The sequence below is a fragment of the Lycorma delicatula genome, chromosome 11, assembly GCF_047948215.1.
Source record: "Lycorma delicatula isolate Av1 chromosome 11, ASM4794821v1, whole genome shotgun sequence".
NCBI classification, from domain to species: domain Eukaryota; kingdom Metazoa; phylum Arthropoda; class Insecta; order Hemiptera; family Fulgoridae; genus Lycorma; species Lycorma delicatula.
Window position 1 is genome coordinate 28748188 of NC_134465.1, and position 24825 is coordinate 28773012.

General features: G+C 31.1%; 1 protein-coding gene across 1 annotated transcript; it reads left to right on the forward strand.

The window, feature by feature from the left end:
• Positions 1-26: 26 nt before the first annotated feature.
• On the forward strand, positions 27-24825 carry HemK1 (HemK methyltransferase 1). The gene is made up of 5 exons (XM_075378767.1): positions 27-328; positions 12556-12644; positions 15861-16077; positions 21614-21858; positions 24512-24825. Exons 1-5 carry the CDS (start codon positions 143-145, stop codon positions 24750-24752), a joined length of 978 nt encoding a protein of 325 aa, XP_075234882.1. The 5' UTR covers positions 27-142; the 3' UTR covers positions 24753-24825.

Genomic DNA, 24825 nt, shown 5'->3' on the forward strand with positions numbered 1-24825 from the left:
TTTTAAGCGAGTCAATTTCGACTCTACTAATAATTGTTATTTGTAGGTTATCGTTCTGTAAATAGTTCGCTGGTAGATTATGAGTCGAGGTCCGTAGATATTTTATCTCGTAAAACAACCGTAGTTTGGTTAGATTGTGGCAATGAGATTACTCGTTCATTTTCTTATAGCTTCTAATTTTAGAAGGTTTTTATGTGTTCAAGCAGAGACTAAATTTACTGTTAAAGATGCAATTTTACACTGGGAAAAAGTGTTCAAAAAACAAAATATTCCAGAACCAGAAAATTCAGCTGGGTACTTAGTGGCTCATGTTTTAGGTGAAACCAGGGTAATGATGGATGATAGGTTATTTTTTTTTTTGTAATAGTGCTGTACATATTATTTTTATAGTCATTGTTTATTAATGTGAAAAACAAATATTATAAATGTATCATGAAAAACAAATATGTGTGTATGTGAGAATCTCCTCATATTATTCTAATAATTTTTAAAACTGTTTAGAGTCGTTGTATATTATTCATTGCATCTCATCATTAGGAATGCACTCATGTTTTACCTTTATGCTATACTATCTTAGTATTTTTTTTTATGGTAGAGTTGTAAAGAGTGCTGCTGTGTAAGAGGTATTAGTTAAAGATTTGCTTCATCTGAGAGTAATGATGTTCTCCACTGAACCAGTAGTTAAACATTTTTTTTTAAGAGTGAAGGTGTTGTTTGTTGGATATAGTATCAAGCGTGATTCTGTGGGCTTGGCTTGCTGATGTGTAACTGTATTTTTGGCTAGAAGAAAGCATCAGAAAACACTTTACTCCTCAGTTTTACTGTGGAATGCTTATTCTTAAGGATGCTTAGTTCTGCTGTTTTGAGGAATGATATTTTGCCCAATGTCAGATTGTTTACAACATTCTTTATTATGTTATCTGACTTTGTAAAATTATAAATGACTGAAGAATTGTAACACAAAGTTTAGACAAACCTATAAACAAATTTTAACTTCAGACAAAATGTACAAAAATTCTGAAATAGTACACTTTTGAAAAAAATAATTCCTTAACTTAAGGTGTTGCTTTATTTCCATTCTATGAGTGTTTAGTAAGGCAATTTCATGCTTGCAGTGATCTTTTTAATACAAAAGTAAAATTCTTAGTTCTACACATTTGGCATTGCTTATTTAAAAGTTTGGTACTTACTTATTGTATTAACACCATCGCAGCTACACCTTTATTAATTTTAATAAATGGTTATTTATATTTATTTATTTTATAAATATAATTTAACCAAACTTAACCTACACTCGTTAACCTTGACTAATTAACACTAATAAATTCAGTAATTATTGCAATTATTTATTATTTAAATAATCAAAACACTCCTGTTAGTTTGGTTAAATTATATTTATAAATTAAATAAATAACCATTTATTAAAATTAATAAAGACTGTTTTGAATCTATGTTTATATCGGCCCATTTTCCACCAAAATCCGATTGACTACTTTGTTTTTAAATAAAGCTGTAGCTGCGGTGGCGTTAATACGTAAGTACCAAAAGTTTTTTGGTAAAGCCTACACAACCTTTGTACACCAGCCCTATACTATCATGATTTGGTACCAGAATTTTTCCTGTTGGTTAAAGCCATCCTGAAAGTGAATACTTTACCTATGTTTTAAGAGATTTAAGAAAATTTCTCATGAGACCTGCAAGATATTTCTTTGTGTGCCAGGATATATTACAAAGATGTAAAAAAATTCTGACAGTGTGTTAATAGTAGAAGGAAGAGTATTGGTTTGATTGTTAAATAAATAAAATTGTGTTTTGTTAAAAAAATTGTTTTTTCAACAAACCTTGTAAATTTAAAATAAATAATAAAAAGGAATAATTGCTTTGTATTTGCAACAAAACTTTTTATTTTTATATGTAGCTGCCATTTATATTAAAAGAGATCTAGTTTTCTTTTCACAGTAATTGTCAGAGTGTATCTTTGTTAAGATTGTTGTAGATAGGTATGTAAAAATTTATGGAAAGAAGTACAGTACAATTTTGGTCATACCAGCAGTGGCATGATTTTGGTTAAATTAAAAAAGAAAATTTTGTTTTCTACTTCAAAAATCCATTTTTGTCTAAGAAGTATTTATTTCAGAAAATAACTATTTTATTACACTGTAGAATGTTTTTTCCTGTTACCTATTAATAAAATTGTTGTAAATTTTCTATGGTTTGTTTAGTGAAACAATTAACCTCTTTACTTCATTGACCAATTTGAAATGAATATCATACACTTAATTAATATCATTATCATATAATAGTTAAATCATAAATATCAGTTGCAATCCATTGGCAGTGTTGATAGCCATGCCTCTACCTCCATACTTAGCCCTTATGGGCTTTACGAAGGTCATCTCCAGAATCCCGTCAAAAGGCATCTCTCAGCCTTGGTCTTGCCTCAGTCAGGATGCCACTGATGCGAATACCACATGTGATAATCCCATCGGTGTACTACCAGGAAATAAACTCTTCAAAACAAAACACATCTATGTTGAGTCTTTAACAAGACTGATTGACATGAAGGAACTGAAATTAAAAATGCAACTACCTACCCGATAGGTTAGAAGTTGAGTTCAAAATGCAACCATAACATAACACAAAAGCCCCCCCACCCCGCAAACTAATGTCTGGGAAGAGATCATGTGTATAACGCCCATTCTCTACCTCATCCCATCTGGCCTGCCATAAAGCATTGCCATGTCGTTCTACCTCAAACATTTTTTCTGAAGTCAGTTCCCCTGATTTCGTAGCAACATAATACTGCTGCTTTTCTGATGCAATTAAAGCTATCAGTTTTATGCCTGCAATCACCAAGATGCCTCCCTTGAAATAGTATGGTAACCTCCAGTTACCTTAACAATATAAGCTCTTAATAATATATCCTGATAGCTTTTAAATTATAGCCTATTCACCCAAAAAAGGTGCCACATATAGCATAATTACCTTGCACATGCCCTTATACAGGTACTCATAATCTTAAAATTAAGACCCCAATCAGGATTGACCACTTGTCGAATACCAAAGAAGGTACGACAGGCCTTCTCTGCAATGTAATTAAGGTGCTTCTTGAACTACAATTTTTCGTCAAGAAACACCTCGAGGTACTTTAGAACTTAAAGTTATTTAATACGAAGGCCTGACATCGAAACATGAACCTGACACCTCACTGCCAAACGGCCTTTAAGAAGCATCATTGTGGTCTTCACCAGGCGGAACGCCATCTTATGTTGATGACCCCACAACTCAAGTATCCTGCATGCCTGGGTGGATGTTATGGTTCCATAAATGTGGTGGTTAAGATATCATTACGATTATATTTTTGAACAAAAAAGGTTATCACTAAATGATATGCGAGTCAGAATGCAATATCTATTAATTGTCCTGTAGTTCCGGCCCATTTTTTACTAATAGCTATGAAGATATTGTTACCTGCCAAAAATTCCTTATAGTAAAATTTCATAGAATACAATAATAACTAATCAAAAGAATACAAAAAATTAGTGAACTTATCCTTAACTAGCTTTTGCAGTTTTATTAAAAAGCAGTCAGAAGTTCAATATGTAACTGATATTTATGCACTTTCTGAGTCGTGGCTCACTAGGGAGTCTATTGATACGACTGAGCCTTTTCTTTTTATTGGGTTGCCATACACCACAGTTCATTACCAATTATAAAGATTAGAGCAAACTTTTTAAGCCCAAGAACCTGTAAAAGTCTCCTATGTTCTATAGACCATTAAATTATGTAATCTTAATTTTTTTTACTTATGTGGGTATCAGCAACAATTGGGAGATGCAGTTGGATATCATTTATTATGTAATAGATGTAAAAGATGTTTTAATACATATGAAAAATAATTAATTAAATTGGAAGTAAACTATCAAAATTGATTCATCACTGAAAAACTATTTTGTTTTTATTAACAGGTTGACTGCCACACTGAAAAATGCAACATTTTCAAGGCTGCTATATTTATTTTGCTAAAAATCCACCTGCTGCCATTTTTTTTTTTCAATTTCAATAAAGTTTTTTTTACGCCATTACTAATTTTTAATTACATCAAATGATGTCTCACAGCAATAATGGATAACTAGCTGTGACATCATTTGATGTCTCATGCCAGTCAACCTGTTAAACAAATAAATCATATGATATAATTGTGTCAATTTTAATAAAATGGTTTTAGTTTATTGGTCTTAGCAGAGTTCCTCGGTATGTGGCTCAATATTGGTCAACTTCAGCCGAAGATTGGCTTTTACATTAGGATAATTTCTGTACTTTGTTTTTATTTGAAGAAATGTTGAAAATCCTTTCTCTCAAAGATAGGGTGATGAAAAGTGTATGATTTTCAATGCTTCATCAAATAGTCTAGTAAATTCACCTCTAACTGAAGGTGGGATCCAAAATTGGCCAAACCAAGATAATGGTATTGCATCTTAAGTGTACTGTCTTGAAAGATTAGTTAGCTGTTCTTTTTCTTTATATGAAAGTTTGTTCTTGTGACTATAGCTTGAAATGGATTCCAAACCCACAGAGATTCATTTTAAAAGTTATTCAGGAAACATGTTTCAAATTCCAGTTTTCAGGTGGTCACAAATACTTTCAAGAAAATTAGAATCAATACCGGTGCATCAATCTATACTTTTATATTAGTGACAATGCAGTCATTTTCAAACCATGGAAATACCAAGTTCTTGATTGGGCATTGAAGTGTTCATGGAAATTAGAAAGCTTGATTATTTTTCAGTATCAATTTTATTTATTTTATTTAAATTTTTATTTAATTATTATCTGGTTTGTTTGGGTAATTTCAACTGAATGTAAGTATGCCATCTGTCTTATCGTTCAAAGCACAGGTTGAAAAACGCTCGATTAGACCAATTGAGGTTATTTTCTCTGCAATTTATTATCAAAATTTAACAATTTTGACACAAGTTTCGCTGCCACACTTGTAATACCTAAAATATTAATTATCTTGAATAAACCACATAAAATGCGAAACTCTTCAGTAACTTCTATAATAGTGATTGAATGGATAATTAATCATTTTCATAATTTTTTCTTAATTTCTTCCAGTTTTTCATTGGTCATGGAATTCTCATTCTTTTCTACTATATCATTACCTAAAACTGCCTGACCACTTTGTTGTAAACATTTTTTAAATTTATCAAGTGCATATTTCTTTATACTACATATACCAAAAGCCTTTTTTATAATATTTTCATCACATCAGAGCTCCTGTTCTCATTACAGAATGCAGTAATTGTTAAGAACTGTGTACTTGTATGTGTGTATATATATATATATATATCAGAAAAATATTACACATATAAATATAAACAAAATTTCAATTAAAATTAAGATAATGGTAAAATTAAGATAAGATATATCTTACCTTAATTTTACCATCAAAGTACTTCCACGGGATCCCACATCTGTAGTAATGACTGAAATATTTCATTAAACTTATATTAAAAATTGAAAATACTAAAATAATGAAAATTGCATATTAATTTATTATATAAGTGCTGCTATTTGTTGCAGTTTTTATAAGACTCTCCTCAAACACTGTAATAGTTTATAAAATCGGAATTTTGTTTGTATTTATATGTTATATATTTCTGATATATTTAATTTTATGTCATCTTCACTGATTTCTAATTTGTGTTAATGTCACAAAATACAAAGTTTATTAAGATGGTCTGCCGTATTAAATAAACCTAATTTATTATTTTTGTAATTTCTATAATGTTCAAGAAATCTAGTTTTAAAGGTTCTATTGGTTTTTCCTCTACAAATACAATCACGATCATTAAATTTAATTTTATAAATTCCATACAGATTGTTTATTTTCTTCTTTTTTTTGTTTTGTAAATATTTTATTATGTGGTTATTAGGTTGTATGCTGGTTTAAATATTTCATTATTATAAGTTTTAGTAATGTTTTCAATGTTATTTTATTAATATATAATTACGTAATGTATAAACTTTTTTTTGGCCTGTTATTGCACATAAGTGTGAAGCTTGTCTGTAGGATATGAAAAATGCCATGCCTGACTGGGATTTGAATCCAGGACTTTCGGACGAAAGGCTGAGACACTACCGCTCACGTCACGGAGGCCGGCGAGTGGCAGTCTATTTATATAGAAAAAACAAACAGATCCTTTAAAATTAGATTTCTTAAATATTACAGAAACTAATTTTAAAAATATATATATATATATATTTCAGTAATTAGAAAAAGAGCTCTGATTAGATTAAAATATTACAAAAAAAATTTTTTTTCATATGTAGTATAAAGGAATATGCAATTTATAAAATTACCAATGCTTACAACAAAGTAATCAGGCAGTTGTAGATAATGATAGAATAGAGAAAGAAGAATGAGACTATAAATTCTATTAATATTCATATATTAATACTAGCCAGCCTGTCTAACCAGAACTTCGACCCTCGGGCCCAGGTTGATCCAGGTGTACTCTGGAGCCAGCTCAGAAGCTCCTTGGGCTCTCCCAGAGCCACAAGGCCCGCCTCAGGGCTGCAAAACTGGCTTTGCTTCCATATTTCCAGGGGAACCAGCACCTTGGACACCGCAGAGCTTGCTACAGTCGCCATTCACATCAACTCAGAGGACTCCATACTGGACCTTCTCAGTGTTCATTACCCTCATGGTTGTGAAAATAATACCAATAAGAAACAATGTATTCAGGCTTTATAGAAACCTGAAAAAGATATTAATTACAAAAGATAGAATAGTAGTGTAGGCAGAATTATAATAATGAAGTAAAAGGATTAATCCTTTTTTCCTAAATGAATATATTCATTAAGGATATATATATATCCTTAATTATATCGTTAAAGATTAAATCTTTAATTCACAATTTCATCCTCCTTCGGGATGAAGAAAGAACCAACCTATAACTTGCTGAATGGCTTCAATGGCATGTGGGACTTTAAAACTTTATGGTAGTCCTGTAAAGGGCTGTCACCGAATGGCTTCAACGGCTTGTGGCAATTTAAAACCTTGGCAGTTCTGAGAAGGACTGTTGTCGCCAAATGGCTTTGATGGCACATTGTAATTTAAAACCTTGTGGTAGCCTTGAAAAGGGCTGTTTGAGGTTTCTGAAGTGGTGGCCCTGAAAAGGGCCGTTTTTGCGTTAGCCCTGAGAAGAGCTGTTGGCTCAGGAAGCTGGTCTCCAGTGAAGTCGACTTGGCTTTCTTTAGTTGGGAAGTTGCAGCTCGTCTATTGAAATTGGATCAGGCTTCCCCTCAGTGGTAGTTGGGTTCCCACTACAATGTGGCAATGGTGTCCTCCAGAGCCCCGCAGTGTTGGGTCGGCGTCGGTCATCTTCTGCCAGAGCGGTTCTCCCCAAGTGATCCCATGCTGGGCCGGCTCCTTCTGCTCAGTTTGCCGACCAGGGCGATTGAGGCCTGGCAAGCCAGAATGGGAAGGTAGCATCCATACCCAGCAGCTCCCTTGGCAGGCCGGCCAGGTCTGGCGGGGATGTTGGCATCTGCTGAGAAGTCCATGTTGAGCCAGCCAGGAACTTATTCTGCCTTCTTGGTCTTCTCCAGGTGGTGGTCGATAACGAATTGATAATTCACTCATGTAGCTCTTTTATTGGAGCCTGTAATTGGTGGGGCCTCAGTGTCGCTGTGGTGGGAGGTCTGCACAGTCACCTATGTGGTGGGAGTGAGTTTTTTTTGCAAGCATATGTAAACTGTATTCCTGCTGACATCTGAGCTACTAGCGTTAAGTCCACTGATATTAAGCTAGGCATATATGTTGTAACAAACTATTAAAAATATCCAACAAATACCTGTTTGAATTTTGAAAATCAGATGATTTATTGTGAATATACAACAACATTTCCAAATAACTGTGATCTGTTAGATCGAGAATGTACCTGATGCATGCAAAAGTTAGCCTTCAACTTACTAACAAATACCCCTTTGAATTATGAAAATTAGATGGTTGTTTTGCAAAGATATTATAAAAACATCCTATTTTGCAACTCCCAAAAAAGCGTCCCAGGGGTACCCCATTTATTACCAGTTGATGGTGATGATTAGTCTAGCCTCCCACAAGGTGCTCACATACCTCACCACTCTAGCCTCACACACAGTCCCCACAGAAATCCCATTATTGTTAAACTGAATTTTTTAATTTGTTTAATATTATTTTATTTAATATAAATTTAATTGTATTATTTTTGTAATATAATTCATTTGAATCATTCAGTTCAAAACCTATCATACAATGATAGAGACTCACAGTTCACTATTCATTTAAGTTTGTACTTCAACCGGCAAATCTCCACTATTACATATATACCTTTTTTTTCAAGATTTTTCAAATGAAATTTATCTAAAAACCTTCTCAGATAAACCAAGAAACATGGGTAAAAATGTAGTTGTGACTGATCAAGTAATTTAATTGTTTATCCTGAACAAACAAAAATTCTCTTTCTCTTTATATAATAAATATAAAAATGAGACATAAAAATTTTTTGATAGCCAAAAAACTAAAGACTTATCCCAATTTATGGGAGTTGTACAATCTGGTAGATATCTCTAAGTAAGAATACTTCATTTTAAATCCTAACTAAGTAATTATTTACAAATTATATCGGTTAAAGATTAACTAAAAAATAATTACAACTAAATTATGGTGTAAGATATATGTTTAAAATCCTTACCAGAAGAAATTAATTAATTATCTTAAAAAAAACCAATTACATAAAAAAGTAACAAAGTAACTATGGCATAATTAGTGATGTCATTATTATTTATTATAGAATGGTTCATTATTTACTAATTGACATCATTACTGTGTAAAAAAACAGTTTAAGATTTTTTAAAATATGTTAATCTATAACCAGTTTCTATCAATGCTACATTAAACAAGTATTCTTGCACCTGTAATATGACTATGCCTCTGTAATAACGATGTTTATAATCTTGAAATATGGTCCTTTCTTCCTCCATCTATCCTTACTTTTAAAACTATATTAGTCAAAATATAAAATTTTATATGGATTCTGATCTTCTATTATTAAGTAGTACAAGATCGATCACTGAACACAATAAAGTTATTCATACATTAGATAACCATCAAGTATATAACCATTATATAACCATCAAGTATTGATATACGTATCAATGTTATATAAAAATAAGTTTTTATTTGTTGTAGGGCAGAGGGGGAGCACATCTGTCTCCCTCTTTTAAGTTATCATAATTTGTAGCCTCGCTACATTTAAGTCATAATAGTTATGAACATATATTATTAGTTTACTAAACAAGTAAACTAGTACATCCTACTGATCTTCATTTTTCAGTAGAAACAGTTTTGTCTTTCATCTGAAAGGTTTAAATCCCACTCATGTTTGGTATTTTTCATATGCTATACAAATTTCATATAATTATTCATTTCACATATCACATATTCCCATGCACAGGCTTGGGATTTATGTGATGAATTAATTAGGTGCAAAAAAAATATTAATAAATAAAGGAAAAAAAACAGAAAGAACCTATAAATGACTTAAAGAAAATAACAAAAATGAATAAAAATAGACTTAGGACAAAAAACCCGATCACTGTTTGAAACATTCATGTTGTGTGAAAGGTAACTGTGGTTAATTAGGTTGAGATTTGGAACACAACTAGCAAAGCATACTAAATGATTTTATATAATTATTGTTTACATAAGCTGTAATTTTTTTCAAAACAATTCTATTTTAATGCAGTCTGTTAAATTGAAAAATTTTATGTTGGCTAAGGTAAAGTTAGATTTATTTTTTATTAATAATTTTAAATTAATTTGGCATTTTATAAAATAATGTTAATTACTTAATGGTAAGTATATTTAAGTAGAGGTGATATTCTGTCATCTCCATTTCTTTAAATAAAATTTGACAGTAAGAAAAAAATCAACAAATCTTTTAAAAGGATGATATTTAGGATGAGTAAAATCATCTACGTTTAGCTTATTACCTTATAATAAAATAAACTTGTTAAAATATAAAAAAAAATATGAAAATTTTATATGTAGATTACAATATAGCTAAATTTTTATAAAATATTGTGGGAAGTATCATTTTTCATAACGAGGTTACTTTTACGGAGATTCAATTCTACATTCATATGTTTCTCTTAATATTTTGCTACTGTATCATATAGACCTACTGTAAGTTGGAATTATTCTATAAATTCAACAAAACAGCTAAAGGAAATTTCATAGTGCAAAATTAAGTTGTGAATCTTGCATTGTTTGTAGAGAATTATTTTTTTCTTAAATTCCCTGAAAACTACTGATGTGCTGATCATGACAACTTCATGATAATCATAAAATTGATATTAACACGCTGGTGAAGTTTTTTTTTTCTGAAAATAGTATCATTTATAATAATATTTAATGTGCGTTTTTCATAAAACCAATTTTACATGAGTCTATTACTTCATTAATAGTTTTTATATTTTTCTTTTGAGTGTGTACATCGTTTGAAGTAGCAGTTATTTCACTTTCATTTCTGTTTTCTTGAAGAAATGTAATAATGGTAGTTTAAGATAATCCATATTTTTTAACACCATTTGTCCTCTTCATGCCTTAGTCAATTTTTTTAACAATACTAAATTTATATTGTGATTAATTCGTTTCTACAAAGCTATAACAAAGTGATGTGTAGTACGTATAAAGTAATATGCAAATAAAGATAAATCTGTAATATACAACAAATTGAATCGAATAAATTAATTCAAATATATTGTATTTAGCAAACAATAAACTGTGAATAAAGCAAGAGACTGATGAAATATTAAAAAGCACATGTGGCTTTCTGTACTATTTACTGCCCGAAAAACTGTGTTTAGTAGGTTACAAAATTATTTAAGTGAAGGTCAATAAATTGGTAATTGATAGTTTAGACATTCTAGAGTAAAGCGAGTTACAGAACACAATCGACTAGCTGGCTATAGTTAAAAGACCATTGCTAGACTTGGCATTACTGCTTTATGGTAGGCCCGTTATAACAGATCTGAATGAATATAGCTTTGGTACTTCTATAATATTTTGCAATTTTCTCATTGCATTATATTATATTATTGGTGTGGAAGTGATTTGATTTTTAATGAACTTGTTTCACTTGTTTACGTGTGTTCACTTAATTAAAATTATCTATAATACATTTAGTATTATTTAAAAATCCAAAATATGTTGTAAAGGGGTTTATTGTTATCCTGGTTATTATCATAGTCATAAAACTGTAACTGTCATAAGCTATCATAAAATACCCAAAAATAAACTGAGGAAATAAAAATGAAGATCTATAGGGTCTTATCCCGGTGAGCTTTTATATTTATAGAATAGGGGTTGGCAACAGGGCGTCTGCAGGTGTCATGGCACCCTCGATCAGATTTTTATATGCTCTCACTACATTACACACCTACTAAGCCTAATAATCTTATCAGTGTTGTGTGTGTATAAGACAATATAATTGCACAAGCTCAGCGTCAGCAAGTAACAATCAAGGTTATACACACTTGCTACTTAGCACATAGGCCTATTCTCACTTCTGATAAATTTGGTAGTATGTTACCATATTCTGTCTGAGTGCTACATATTTTGAGTGTTATTATTATTAAATATATTTTATTATTTACGTACTATTAGTAACCATATCACACAAGGTAGTTGTGGTTTTCACTATCAAATACGTATCGTGCTGTTTAGATGGATTTTATAAATAACCCATCATGAATACTGTAAAAGAAAAAGAATTTATTGTTTTAATTTTGACTGGGAAGAACAATTTTGTTTTATCGACTTTAATGGCAAATGTATCTGCTTATTGATTAATAATAGTGTGGCAGCCCCAATAACTTTTCATGTGCTCCCAATAAATTTTTAATTTATTTTGCACTCTTACTGACAAAAAGGTTGCCGACCTCTGTTATAAAAGGGATTTAATATTATAACATTGAAGGAGTTATTGTTACAGCAAATATTGAATTAATTCTGTTTACATGAGAAATTATAATTTTAAAAATAAAAAAATTAATGAATTTATAAGCTAATTATGAAAGCGGTAATTTTGTTTAAATTAGAAGAGAAAGGGTGGTAGAGCTATCTTGTTGGCCAAAGTGCTGCTTGCAACAAATATCTATTTTATAGTTCCGTTATTTGGAAGCATTTAACAAAGTAATAACAGCCTTTTTAAATAAAACAATTTTATCTTTCACTCCGTATGTGCAAATAATTTATAAAAATATTTATGACCATTTATAAAAAAAAAAATAACTGATTTATAACATTTATAAATAAAAAAAATAACAACTGTGGTAAAATTAGCTATTTGTAAAAATTAAAGAATACATTAATTGAAAGTAAGAATATTTTCCTTGTATTTACTGTTTCAGTGGATTCATTGATTTGAATAATAAATTAGTTTTCATTTTTTTTTTTTTAATGTAATAGTTTTAATTTTTATCATATGTTCTGCTTTTTTCCAGATAGTGGATATTTTGGTGCGAGAAAATGAAATCTTATCTAAGAAAGAAAAGGAAAAACTTGAAAAGTTATGTGAATGTAGACTAGCAAGGTAAGGTGTATTAATAGCAAAGGTCTATTTTTGTTAGTTTATTGGATTGTATTATTTCTTGAAGAGCTTGATAATTTAAAAAAAAAATTATTTTGTAATTAACACAAGCAGTCCATTTAGAGTATAAAAACCAAATAAATTATATTATTAATTCTTACTTTGGAGTATAGTAAACTGTATCAATTTAAGAAAACTGAAACTGGTTGCTTTCAAAGTATATTGAGTTGTGTTTAAATAAGATCATTTTGTAGTTATTATTTGGCTTCTCTGTCATTGGAATTCTTGGAAACATTGTTTGATTTTAGTGGTACCTATCAATACAAAACTCCTCTAATAGTAGAATAATACTACTTGAGGAACTTAAAACCTAACCAAGCTAAGCTAGTTCATACGACAGTTATTTGAGCGTCACTTATAATGCTGATACTATTGCTTGTGTATGTTACTACTCTTATCTGTTGTAAACTGTTCATGCTTCATTCATTGCGTTACAGTTTTTCTAAAATGCCCTATTCAATTAAGGAAAGGGTTGTTACTGCGGAAAGTGTTGGAAACTAGTGGTATACTGTCTTTCATCTCAAAGAGTCTGGATTTGAATACAGAATCAGACTTATTTATACTATTGTATACAGAGGAAGAGAGTTTTTGTTTGTTCAGGAAAAACGAAAAACTAATTGATCAATTGCAACCAAATTGTTACCCATGTTTCTTGGCATAACTGAGAAGAATTTTAAGATATATCTCATCTCAAAAAAAAAATATATTAATTTATACATGTAGTAGTGGAGATTTGCCAGTTGAAGCACAAACGTTAATGAATTGAATTAATGAATTGTGTGTCTGTATAACTGTGTGAGCTGGATTTGAATCAATTGAATGCCTAATATTACAAAAATAATAGACTTTAATTTACGTTAAATAAGATAATATTAAAGAAATTAAAAAAATTTCTGTTTAATAATAATGGACTTCCCATGGGTACTGCGTATGAGGCTAGAGTGGAGAGGAAGGCTAGACTAATCATCACCATCAACTGGTAATAAGCAGGGTGCCTGTGGGACCTTTATTGGGAGGTGCAATGGGGTGCTTTTATATTCTTTGTAAAAAAAATCATCTGATTTTCAAAATTCACATATATTATTTGAATTTATTATCAGGTTGAAGGCTATAGATCACAATTATTCGGAAATGTATATATTATATTTATAGTTTGTCTGTTTGTTATTACATTACGTGAGAACCGACTAACCGATTGCTTTCACATTTTCAGGATACATTCATGTTTTCCGTAGGAAGGCTTTAAGCCATTGACTGAGGCCCTAGCTCTCTTGAAGATTAGATTAAAAATGTTCATTATTTTTCTTTGTCTTCCATTATGCTATAAAAAGGAATCTTGACCTGTTTGTATATGTGTGTGTGTAAATTGTATCATATTTTAAAAATAAATATTTAACATTTCTTTTCTCAGATCATCATCATCAGTTGGAAAAAGTTTTTGAATGATTGATGTGTGCAAATTAAAAATACAAAAACTTGATTTATCCATTGTTCTTCTGGGTGCCAGTTTTTATCTAATAACCACTGATATTAGAAGGGCTTATTGCTTATTTGAAACTTTTTTTAAATTATATTTATTTAATTATTTATCACAGAGATATTTTATTAAAATTTATCCAAGAGGATAAATTATTAAAAAAAACTGTTATGGAAGATGAAAAAGGAGCCTTAACTTTTTTAAAATCTAAAAAAATATTTTATTTAAGATTTACTTGTTTTAATTTTTGTTGCTTGAAATTCTTTATTTCAATAAATATAAAGCTAGTCAAATTTTATTAATCAGTTTTGTCAAAAACCAGATGGAACCCCTTGTTAAAATGAAAAAAAAAATAGAAAAATGGTAGAGTTAAAATTTTTTCATTGAAAGTTTTCGTTGTAAATTTAAAAAAAAGATGTATTTCTTGAAAAAGATTTTGGGTGTAATTTTTTTTTATACTGTCTTCCTTTTTTTTGTGTATCCTAAGGAGATAATGGAAACAATTAATCCATTTGTCAAGATGGACATTCTGCTGTTATAGATTTAGAATAAAGAAGAAAACTAAAATTTCATTTATGTAAATTGATATTCATTTTATTAATCCTGTGTAAATATGTAATAAAGATAAGGTTGTCAAATTGAGATATTGCCTTCGCTTTTACTTCAGTTTTACATGACATACTAAAATATTTCATGTAAAAGATTACAGTGAAATTAAAAACACAATAATAAAAAATTACAAATAAATTTTTAATTAAGTATTCTAAGCATTGTTAACTCTCGCTACAGAAAAAAAAATCGTAAACCTATGAGAATTGTAAACTAATAGAATTTCCTATTAAATAACTATCTTATTAACCAATTCTGTTGATAAATGAAGTAGGAAAATAAAATATTGTCTATTTTTTTTTAAATTTCAGTCATATGAACAATATAGTTTATGCTGAATAAAATTTAGTCAGAACTTAAAATATTACTATTTATAAAATGACAATAAAATAAAACATAATTTAGGTTCAAGCTGACTACTTTGCTAAAAATGAAAAGTTACCTGGATAAATTTATTCTTAAAACCTTTCTTTAAAGATTAATAAAATACAGTGATAAAGAATCATTTGTAGTCTAATTGTTAAATTTTAAAATTTTTGAGCAAACTTCTATATAAAAAATTACGTGTAAATATTGTCCTTTTTGCTTGTGTATACAAGAAATAGTATATTAATAATAGATTAATGACAAAATGAGTTTGTTGTTTTATCTCTTTACCATTCCAAAATAAATCATAATTACTTTTGTGTTACCATTTCCGTTCACTGTTTCTTACAGTGTGCTGCTTATATAAATTTTCTTCCCCTATTTTATTACCAGTATGTTTTCTAACAAATTTTGAATTTTTCGCTTCAGAAACCAAAGGTCAATACACTTCACAGCAAAAGATTAGGACTTTTTTTTACAGAGAACAGGACAGTTATTAGCTGAGACGTATAGGTTATAAAATAATGAGAGAAGTATTATCATCATCTCTACACATTGTAATTAAAAAAGTATTACGTTTGGATGTGTAAGGCTTTATTTGAATTTATAAATGATACAGCCATAATAAATATGCGATTGATATTTTACAATATGTTGAATTTTATTTATATAATGTATGTTATTATTACTATTTTTTTGTTTTATAGAATGCCAGTTCAATATATTATTAAGCAATGGGATTTCAGATATTTAAATTTATTAATGGCTCCTCCAGTATTTATACCACGCCCAGAAACAGAAGAACTCATTAATATAATATTAAAATATATAAAGAAATCAAAACCAAAACCGACAGGATTTTTAGAAGTTGGTTGTGGTACTGGTGCAATATCTTTGTCTCTTGTAACTGAATGTAAGTCTAAGGTAATGTATTTTATATATATTAATTACATATTCTTTACAGTATTTATGTACTTAAAATTATAAAATATTTAATGTTTACCAAACTTTATAAAATAGTGTTTCTTAACATGAAATCTTTTCTTAACCTCATGAATGTTTGTTAAAGAAAAGGTGATAACTAGACAACTACATTTGCTGTAACGGTCAATAAGATTACAGGTAGGGCTAAAAACAAATAATGATGGAGAGTTGAGTAACATATAATGCTAAGTTTTATGATAAAATGAAGACCAGCTTTCAATAGAGATGAGTTTTTTGGAGACAATAATGCAGGCTAACGTTAAGAGACAAGATGAGAAGTAAGGAAATCAGAAGAAGAACCAAGTTTGAATCCTGTATATTACATAGCAGTGAGGAGAAACAGTCGCACTGTATAGTCAATTAAGAAGGATAAGTCGCAGCAGGTATGAGTGGTTGCTGACAGAAGGAAGAAGAAGAGGAACAACCAGAACTTCTCGGCAGCAGTTTACATTTAATGGAATGGAAGAAGAAGCATGAGAGAGTTTTTGTTGGTACTAATAATACTTGTCTGCAATTAGTCCATTCAGAAATTTAGTGATTTCTTCTTTCAACTCTGTCTTTCGCAAAGCATATCTCAAATAAAGAGATTTTCAGTTTTGTTGAAAGGTGGATGTTGTTACTGGCCTAGATTGTAAGCAGATATGAAACCAACCTTGCCCAAATTCTTTATGAACTTGAGAAGAATTAAAACAATTTTGTGGTAATAACGCAAGAAATGTGTGGAAATTTTCCAGTGATGTTATAAAGTATATGATAATGATCTAATCTAACAAATTACTCGTATGTATGGACCTATCTGGCTAATCATCTGCAATGAGCTGGTTACCCATTTTGTTCAACATTGAGACTGTTCTCTATCCCAGCAAAACCATTTTTAATCTGTTGATGAACCTCATATGGTCACATACATTCTCTTTTTTAAGTTAAAAACCTGAGCAAATTATCTTATTCTTTGTACATGGCAGGATTTTTTAATTTTAATGTTAATTTTATAAAAGCACAGAAATAATACAAAAGCCTTTAAAGCAATGAATGAATTTATTGGATTATTACTAAAAAGTTTGTAAGAGACTGGCTTATCTTGTAATAGTCAATATAATTGATCACCATAACACTTCAACATATATTATTATTATAACAGTATTTGATCACCATATACACAAATATGAACTAACTTTTTATCCCCTGTACACTGTTACCTATTTCATTTAAGTATGTTGTTTTTGATTTAATATTTCTGTGGCTGTTTTTACATCTGGTGGTTTTTTGAACATAAATGGTTTTGATGGTATCTTTTTTATTTAGTTAGCTCTATTTTTCTTTTCTACCATAATGTGGGTAAGCAAAATTGATTGAATAACTTGTGGCTTTTCTTTTCAATATTTGTATAATTTAACAATTGCTTGTTAAATTTTAGTGCAAAATTCTTTCTTTTTTTTGTTTTCAATCCATAATATTCTCCTTTTGTTTTTTCATAAAAAAGAAAAATGTTAAATCAATAAAGGTAGTGACAGAATCAGATTACTTTCATTAAGTTAACTGTTTGAATATTTTTAATGTTGAAATTATATGAGAGTGACTCTTAAAATTCATTTAGCCTTTGTTCATGAAAATATTTGGACCAATTTTGGCATTCCGGCCATTTTTATTCATATTAATAAAATTAAAGCATCTATGAAAAGTAAAGTTGGTTAAAAACAAAAAAATATATATATAACAAAATAATTGAATGTAAAATTAAAAAAGTTGAGAACACAATTGTAGGAATTTTCCCGTCATGCGGCTAAAGCCATGTTCTGGGAAAGTCCTACAACTGTGGGTTGTTTCTGATGTACAACTTGCACGTACATTTTAATTTAAATATTTATAATTTTATTTAAATATAATATTTTTTCGTTTATTTAATTCAATGATTCTAACTAAAGCATGTGCGCATACCGTATTTAATTTACGCGGGTGTGGCGGTACTAGTGGCGACGGTTGGTACTAACTAAACTAATGTAATTTCACAGCTTACACAAATTTTGCTTGTATGGTCAGCAGAATGGTGTAGCCACTAGGCTTAATACACCAGGTTCCGAGTGAACTATGCAATTGATTTCAAGACCCAGCCAGACAAAGTTACTTTTTTGCACTTTAAACATTATTCATTTATTTAATTCTACGCTCTGACGTTACAACATAGCAGATGAATCCAACAGCATTTTTTGGGGTAAGGTTGCGATTTTCCAGAGTATTTTTGCAAATATTATTTTTCAATTGTTAACAAATGTGCCTAAGAAAAATATGACCCTAATTAGGCAAATTCTTGAGATACTGACAACCTTGCTCTACAGTCTCACCCCCTTGATCATCTAAGTTGAAAATCTAATGACATCAATACCACATACATAGAAGTAATCTAACCAAGTTTGGTCAAAATTGGTCCAGTAGCTCTGGAAAAATAAGGTGATTTAGAGGCTAACACCAAACACACACATACATATGAACATTAACATCTGGAAAATTTCTATCTGCTTTTTTGGGTTCCTTAGGTATCAAAACATCATCAAGATCCAGTGAAAGCATATACCCAAATTGGATCGATTACAATTCTTTCCCTTCTAGAGGTATAGCGCTATCTTGATGGGAAAGTAAAAATATAGTGTTATTTACTGGAATATTATGACAAAGATAAGTTAGGACTGTTTTCTATATCTTTACTTAATGTATTTATAAGAGAGATGATCTGTTTGTCATTGCATATAACGGAACGCAAGAATGGCGGGAGTGTCAATATTTCTCCCTACAGATTGCAGAGCCTGGACAATGTCCCTTGCTGCTGTATCTTTCTATTATCGAGCGGATTTCATCAGTTATTTAGTGGCGGTTATAAATTTTATTTATGGACAGATTTGGTAATTTGCGTTCCTATCTGTATGGACCATTGTGAAATTTATTTACTGGTTCTAATCGTGACAGACTAAGCTTTTGAGCCTAGTAATCCTGGTGTGATTCCCCTTCAGTCCTTCCGCTGAAGTCCTTTTGGTACCAGCACCTATGGGCTAGCAGGAGTGCCCCTAACAGGCACTCCTAGCCCGTCCTAGTTTTATTTGAAGGGAGAAATGCACCCCATTCTCCAGAAGGAGTCGCATATGCTGACTACATGAAATTGTGGTCTCTTCATGGGATGGTGTGGGGTGTTATCTAGCTTTTTATAATTTTAACAAAATTTAATTGCGAAAACGGTCACTTTCGCGGGTGTAATTTTCGCGCGGTTGCCATTTATAGGTTACGCGATATAGAGGCTCCTAAGCCTGGTTTGTCATTTTTTGACTCTCGTACCGCCTCTTCAGGGTGGTTCGTTTAATACGGCATGAGGCCGTTTTCTTATACCCTGTGGAGTACGGTCCTCTCGGCAGATGGCCGTGTTCGGACACGGCCGCTCTCCCGAACAGTCTTGTGTGGCTGCGCCACCTCCACCTTGGATACGGTATGTAATCCCACATCGTAGCGAAGAGTGACGTTTCTGACGAACCACGGTGCTCCAAATATCGTCCGCAACGCTATGTTTTGGACGGCTTCTAATTTCTTTTGAAGCGTGTAGTTCAACAATGGGTAAGCATGTGTTAGAATCAGCAGGACGTATAGCCGAAAAATGAGCAATTTAGTCGCCAGCGGATATGGGCTGGCACTATTCAGTACTGGGTATAGTGAGACCCTGACGGCCTTTGCTCTTTGGGTCTCATATTTAACATATTCTCCTAAGGTAAGCCGTTTATCCAGGACTATTTCCAGGTACTTGACTGTTTTCCCAAAGGAGATTTTCTCTCCTGAGATTTCCAGCTGCCTGGCTGGGCCACGAGTCTTGTATGTGAACATCACTGCCACCGATTTTTCACCGTTGACCATGATTCTCCACATATCGAGCCATGGCTCCTTGGGGAACAGTGCTTTCGCCGCACAACAGCTGTAACGCCTCTGGTGGAGGAGATTGTTCCCCCTAAGCGTACAACAAATTGTCGGTCTAGTAAATAAGACCAATCTGACAGGGTATCGTCGTATGTGCGAGTTTATACAGCAAGCCGCTCTGCCAAACTTTGTCAAAGGCTTTAGCCACATCTAGAAAAACGGTTGCAGTTACCGCTTTCCTATTTAGGCCTCCGACAAGACTGTCGATTATTTTAACCAGTTGGAAGGTCTTCGAGTGGCCCTCCCTGAACCCAAATTGCTCAGGCCATACTCCTTTTCCCAAATGTCGCCTAAGTCTCTCCAGGAAAATCCTTTCGAATAGCTTTGACAACACTGGTAATAAGGAAATCGGCCTGTAATAATGGGGAAATAGCAGACTTTTCCCAGGTTTGGGTAGGCGTACCACCTTTGCAGTTTTCCAGCAATTCGGAAAATATCCAACATACAACGTGAATATTGTGATTATGGTCGCTATAAGAGCGGGTGGAACATTCCGGAATGCGCGAGCACCGATCCCGTCAACACCCAGAGCCTTGTCGGGGCTTGTGGCTTTGATTGCAGCGGAAACCTCCGTCTCAGTGACTTGGTCTATTTCTGGTGGGGCGTCCTCCACCTGTGCTAAATAACCTACGAGAAAGGACTCAATCTCGGTTGTGTGGTCGTCATTCTGGGCGGGAGGGGGATTTGGAATAAATTGGTTCTCCAGGGTGTCGGCGAAAATCTCCGCCCTGTCCGCCTCCGAATATGCCAGAAGGCCTCGTTGCCCCAAAACCGGGTGGCGGGTCTTCTTTCCTTCTCGTAGTTTTTTGTTTAGTCTCCGACGAACACCTAGGAGTGGTCGCCTGCGACCGAGGCGAGGTATTCATTCCATGAATGTTCTCGATGTTGTGCCAGCAGCAGTTTCACTCTGTCCGTTTGTATATAAAAAGCCCTTTTATCATCGGGGGACAGGGTAATTCGGTATCTCCTACTCAGTCGGCGCTTTTTTGTTATAGCATCAGAGGTGGAAGATTATTACGGATAGGCCTCGTGGTCTTTTCCGTAGAGCTGTTTGACAGAGCGTCGGTCATTGACGATGTGACGCGTTCGACCGTGTCGTCGATTTCCTCCGGTGTAGTCAGGAGTTCAGGATACGCTGGTCTGTAATCCCGTTGGAGAGTTTCATAGAACCTTTACCAATTGACTGACCTTCGGGGTATAGTCGGTTCTCCCGACTAAATACATTTTTGTTTATTTCAGGTAGAAATTACGATATAAATATCCATACAGCATTTGCAATCACTACAATTGTCTAAAGAGCATGAAAAATACTTTTGTAATAGTTAACATCTTATTAATACCAGGAAGCAACTGATTTTCTATGGTTTTTCTTTTTTACTTTTGATATTCATTAATTGGATGCGAATTAATGTTATTTTTTAATTTTTCACAGGAAAAAATGTAGTAAATAAGTTCCAGTTTTAATGCACATTGCTTTATTGACTTTGTTATTTAATTATCATTATTCTGTTGTTTTTTTTCACAGTTGTATGGTATTGCTATCGACAAAAGTTATTTAGCAGTAAAATTAGCTTCAATGAATGTAGCGGCTTATAAAATAGATACAATTAAAGTAGCTTTTGCAGAATTAACAGAAGATGGAAATTTGACTGAGGTTCATTTGAACGGTTCTAAACCATTTATGCCAGATGATAAATTTGATTTTATTGTTAGTAATCCACCTTATATTCCTAGAAAAAAACTTCGCGATTTACAACCAGAAATTAAGTTGTAAGTATTTTCCATTACTTCATTATTTTTTTTTTTATAAGAAATGCTCAAGGAAAATTTTCCAAAAATATAATAATATGTACAAGCAAATTGGTTGTTTAATAACTGAAATGTAAATCTGTAGTCATGAAGAATATTTGTCTCTTGAATAGTTGTTTCTCATGAACATTAGAGAACTAAAATTAAGTGAAAAGACCTTTAACAATTAAGAGTAAAATTATCCTTGAAAAGTAAGTCATTTCATGCCTGTCTTTATAATAATATAATTTCTGGGTTCTATAAATCATTAATGTTATACAAAAAAAAAAATTTAGTATATTATAGAATTCAATAATTGGTCGTTTTTAAATTTTAAAATATTTTATGGTAGTCAGTTTCAAAACTGTGGTCATTTAAAAAAATATCTCTTGGTAAAAGGAGATTAATTTTGCATTGAACAATGTTTTGTGGAACATCTTCATTCCAAAAGGTAGAAAAAAATTATTGGATTAAAAAATTGTATAAAAAATACAGTTTTTGATGTATTTTAAATAAACAAATTAATTTAGTACTTTAAGATTTCTAGTGCAATAAGGCTATGTTAAAAAAAAATTAAATTTGAAATTGATTAAGTGGTTTAATATCTTAAAAGGTTAGTCGGTTTTAGATGTTGCTATAACTGTATAATTATAACATTAATTTTAACAATAAGATAATGTTGTTTGTGAACTTCCCATCGATTTTAAATTACCACCTTTTGTTTTCGTCAGATAGTTATTGACGTAAACCCCAGAGATCACTGCTATTCAATCAAACATCTGTTGTATACAGCTGCTATTATGTTCATCGGAAATTGTTGATTCTAACTTGTGAAGATGTTTACTAATGAAGAAAGAGTTTTTGCTTTAAAAACGTGGTACGAAGGTTGTTATAATTTTGTAATTATAAGGTTGTAATAATAAATCATTTCAACACTGTTCCACCCACGTGAAAGGCTGTCTACAATTTATGAAAACATTTTGAGAGAAATGCATCTGCAGCAAACTGCCCCTGGTCAGGTAGGCCATCATTAAGTGATGAAAGTAAGTTTAAAGTTTACAGCTAGTTATCTAGAGCCCTAAAAATTTAATCGCAGGCTATCTCTCGAATAGAATAATTGTAGAACTTCTAATCGGAGAATAGAAGTTCTCCGACATAATATTTTTAAATTCAGTTGTTTTCTAACATACCTCATCTGTTGGAAAACGATCTGATTCTAGGCTTCAATTTTGTGAGATATTGTTAAATGAAAAGAAAAGGTGATAATGAATTGTTTTCTAAGATAATTTGGAGTGATGAGGCAATTTTAAAATTAAAAGGCCGCATCAAGACACAACTGTACCTATTGGTATTCAGAGAACCATAGAATTGTTTTTGAGAGGCAGCTAAATCAACCTGGTGTTACTGTTTGGGGTGGTATCTCATGTCGTGGAATAATTGGGCCTCGGTTTTTTGATGGAATAGTAACTGGAGAGAAGTACCTGGAAATATTGGCAACCTATGCCAATTCAGGGCTAAATATGAACTATGACGACTTCAACTTACATTTTTTCAACATGATGGACCCCCATCCCGTTAAGCAAAAGCTGTGCGAAACTACATTGATGAGTTATTTGGTGGGAAAGTTATTGGATGGCAAGGGGCAATAGAAATGCCACCCAGATCTCCAGACCTTACAACCGTAGGTTTTTTTCTTAAATTGCTCTGCCACTTCAAACATCTGAATTTTTAAACATATAAAATGCTCAGTTCACACAGTGTGGACAAGAAATATTTTATTGATTAAAAATTGTATCTGCATACCTATAACCAGTCTTTTTTTATCTAAAAATTAATTACAAAAAACATAAAAATGAGCTCAACAATGTTTTTATTGAAATAAAATAATAGAAGATCAAGATCATTTATAAAATTTTAAAAAATTGTTATCGGATGAGCATTTTGATTTTTAAACAATCAAATTGCAGAGAAATTTAAAAACATAACATACATTAGTTTGTGGCTGGCTATTAATTTTTAATAAATAGATACTGGTAATACAATCATAAGTTTTTTTAAAGTTTATTTTCCTATCATTTTATATAGTGTTAAAACAATTTTTATTTATGGACAATTTATCAGAATATTAATATAAAAATAATTATTTATGAAAATAAAAAGAAAAGTAATCAAATCATTTAAGATAAATTTTAAAGTCACACTTTAGCAAACAGTACTTGTAATCAGTTGTTTGTACAAATTGATAAAAAAAAAACATTAAAAATCATTTAATCTGTGAATTCACTGTCATCAAGAAAATCTAAATTATTATTATAATTACTAAAATTATAAATTCATAATTTATTTTCCAACAAGTTATTGAGGGAAAGCCATGCAATTACATTTTATGTAGCTGATGAGTATCCACTACTGTCTTTGTAATTATCCCAAGAATACGATTTATTAATCTTGTGTAATTTGATTTATTAAATTTTGTAATGTAAAATTATGCAATACAATCTTACATCAAATTACAAATTAATGTATGATATGTAATTTTTACATAGCCTATTTTAACAAAATTATTTTCCTTGTTTTAATTAAACGTGTTTAAAATTATTATTAATTTTTCATATACATGTTTTTTCAATTACAGGTTCGAAGATCTAAGGGCAGTTGATGGTGGTGATGATGGTATGGATGTAATTAAGTCATTGATGAAATTGACAGAAAGTAGATTATCAGAAGGTGGAAGTTTATTTATGGAAATTGATCCAAGTCATCCAAAATTAATAGAAAAATGGATCGATGAAAATTATGACAGATATAAGTTAAAATTAAAAAAAGTGTACAAAGATATTTTTGATAAAAAAAGATTTGTTCATATAATTAAATAATAATTCCTATTATATTAAGTTTTATTCAAAATCTCAGAACTAATTTAAAATTAAAAGAAAAATTAAGTAGTAA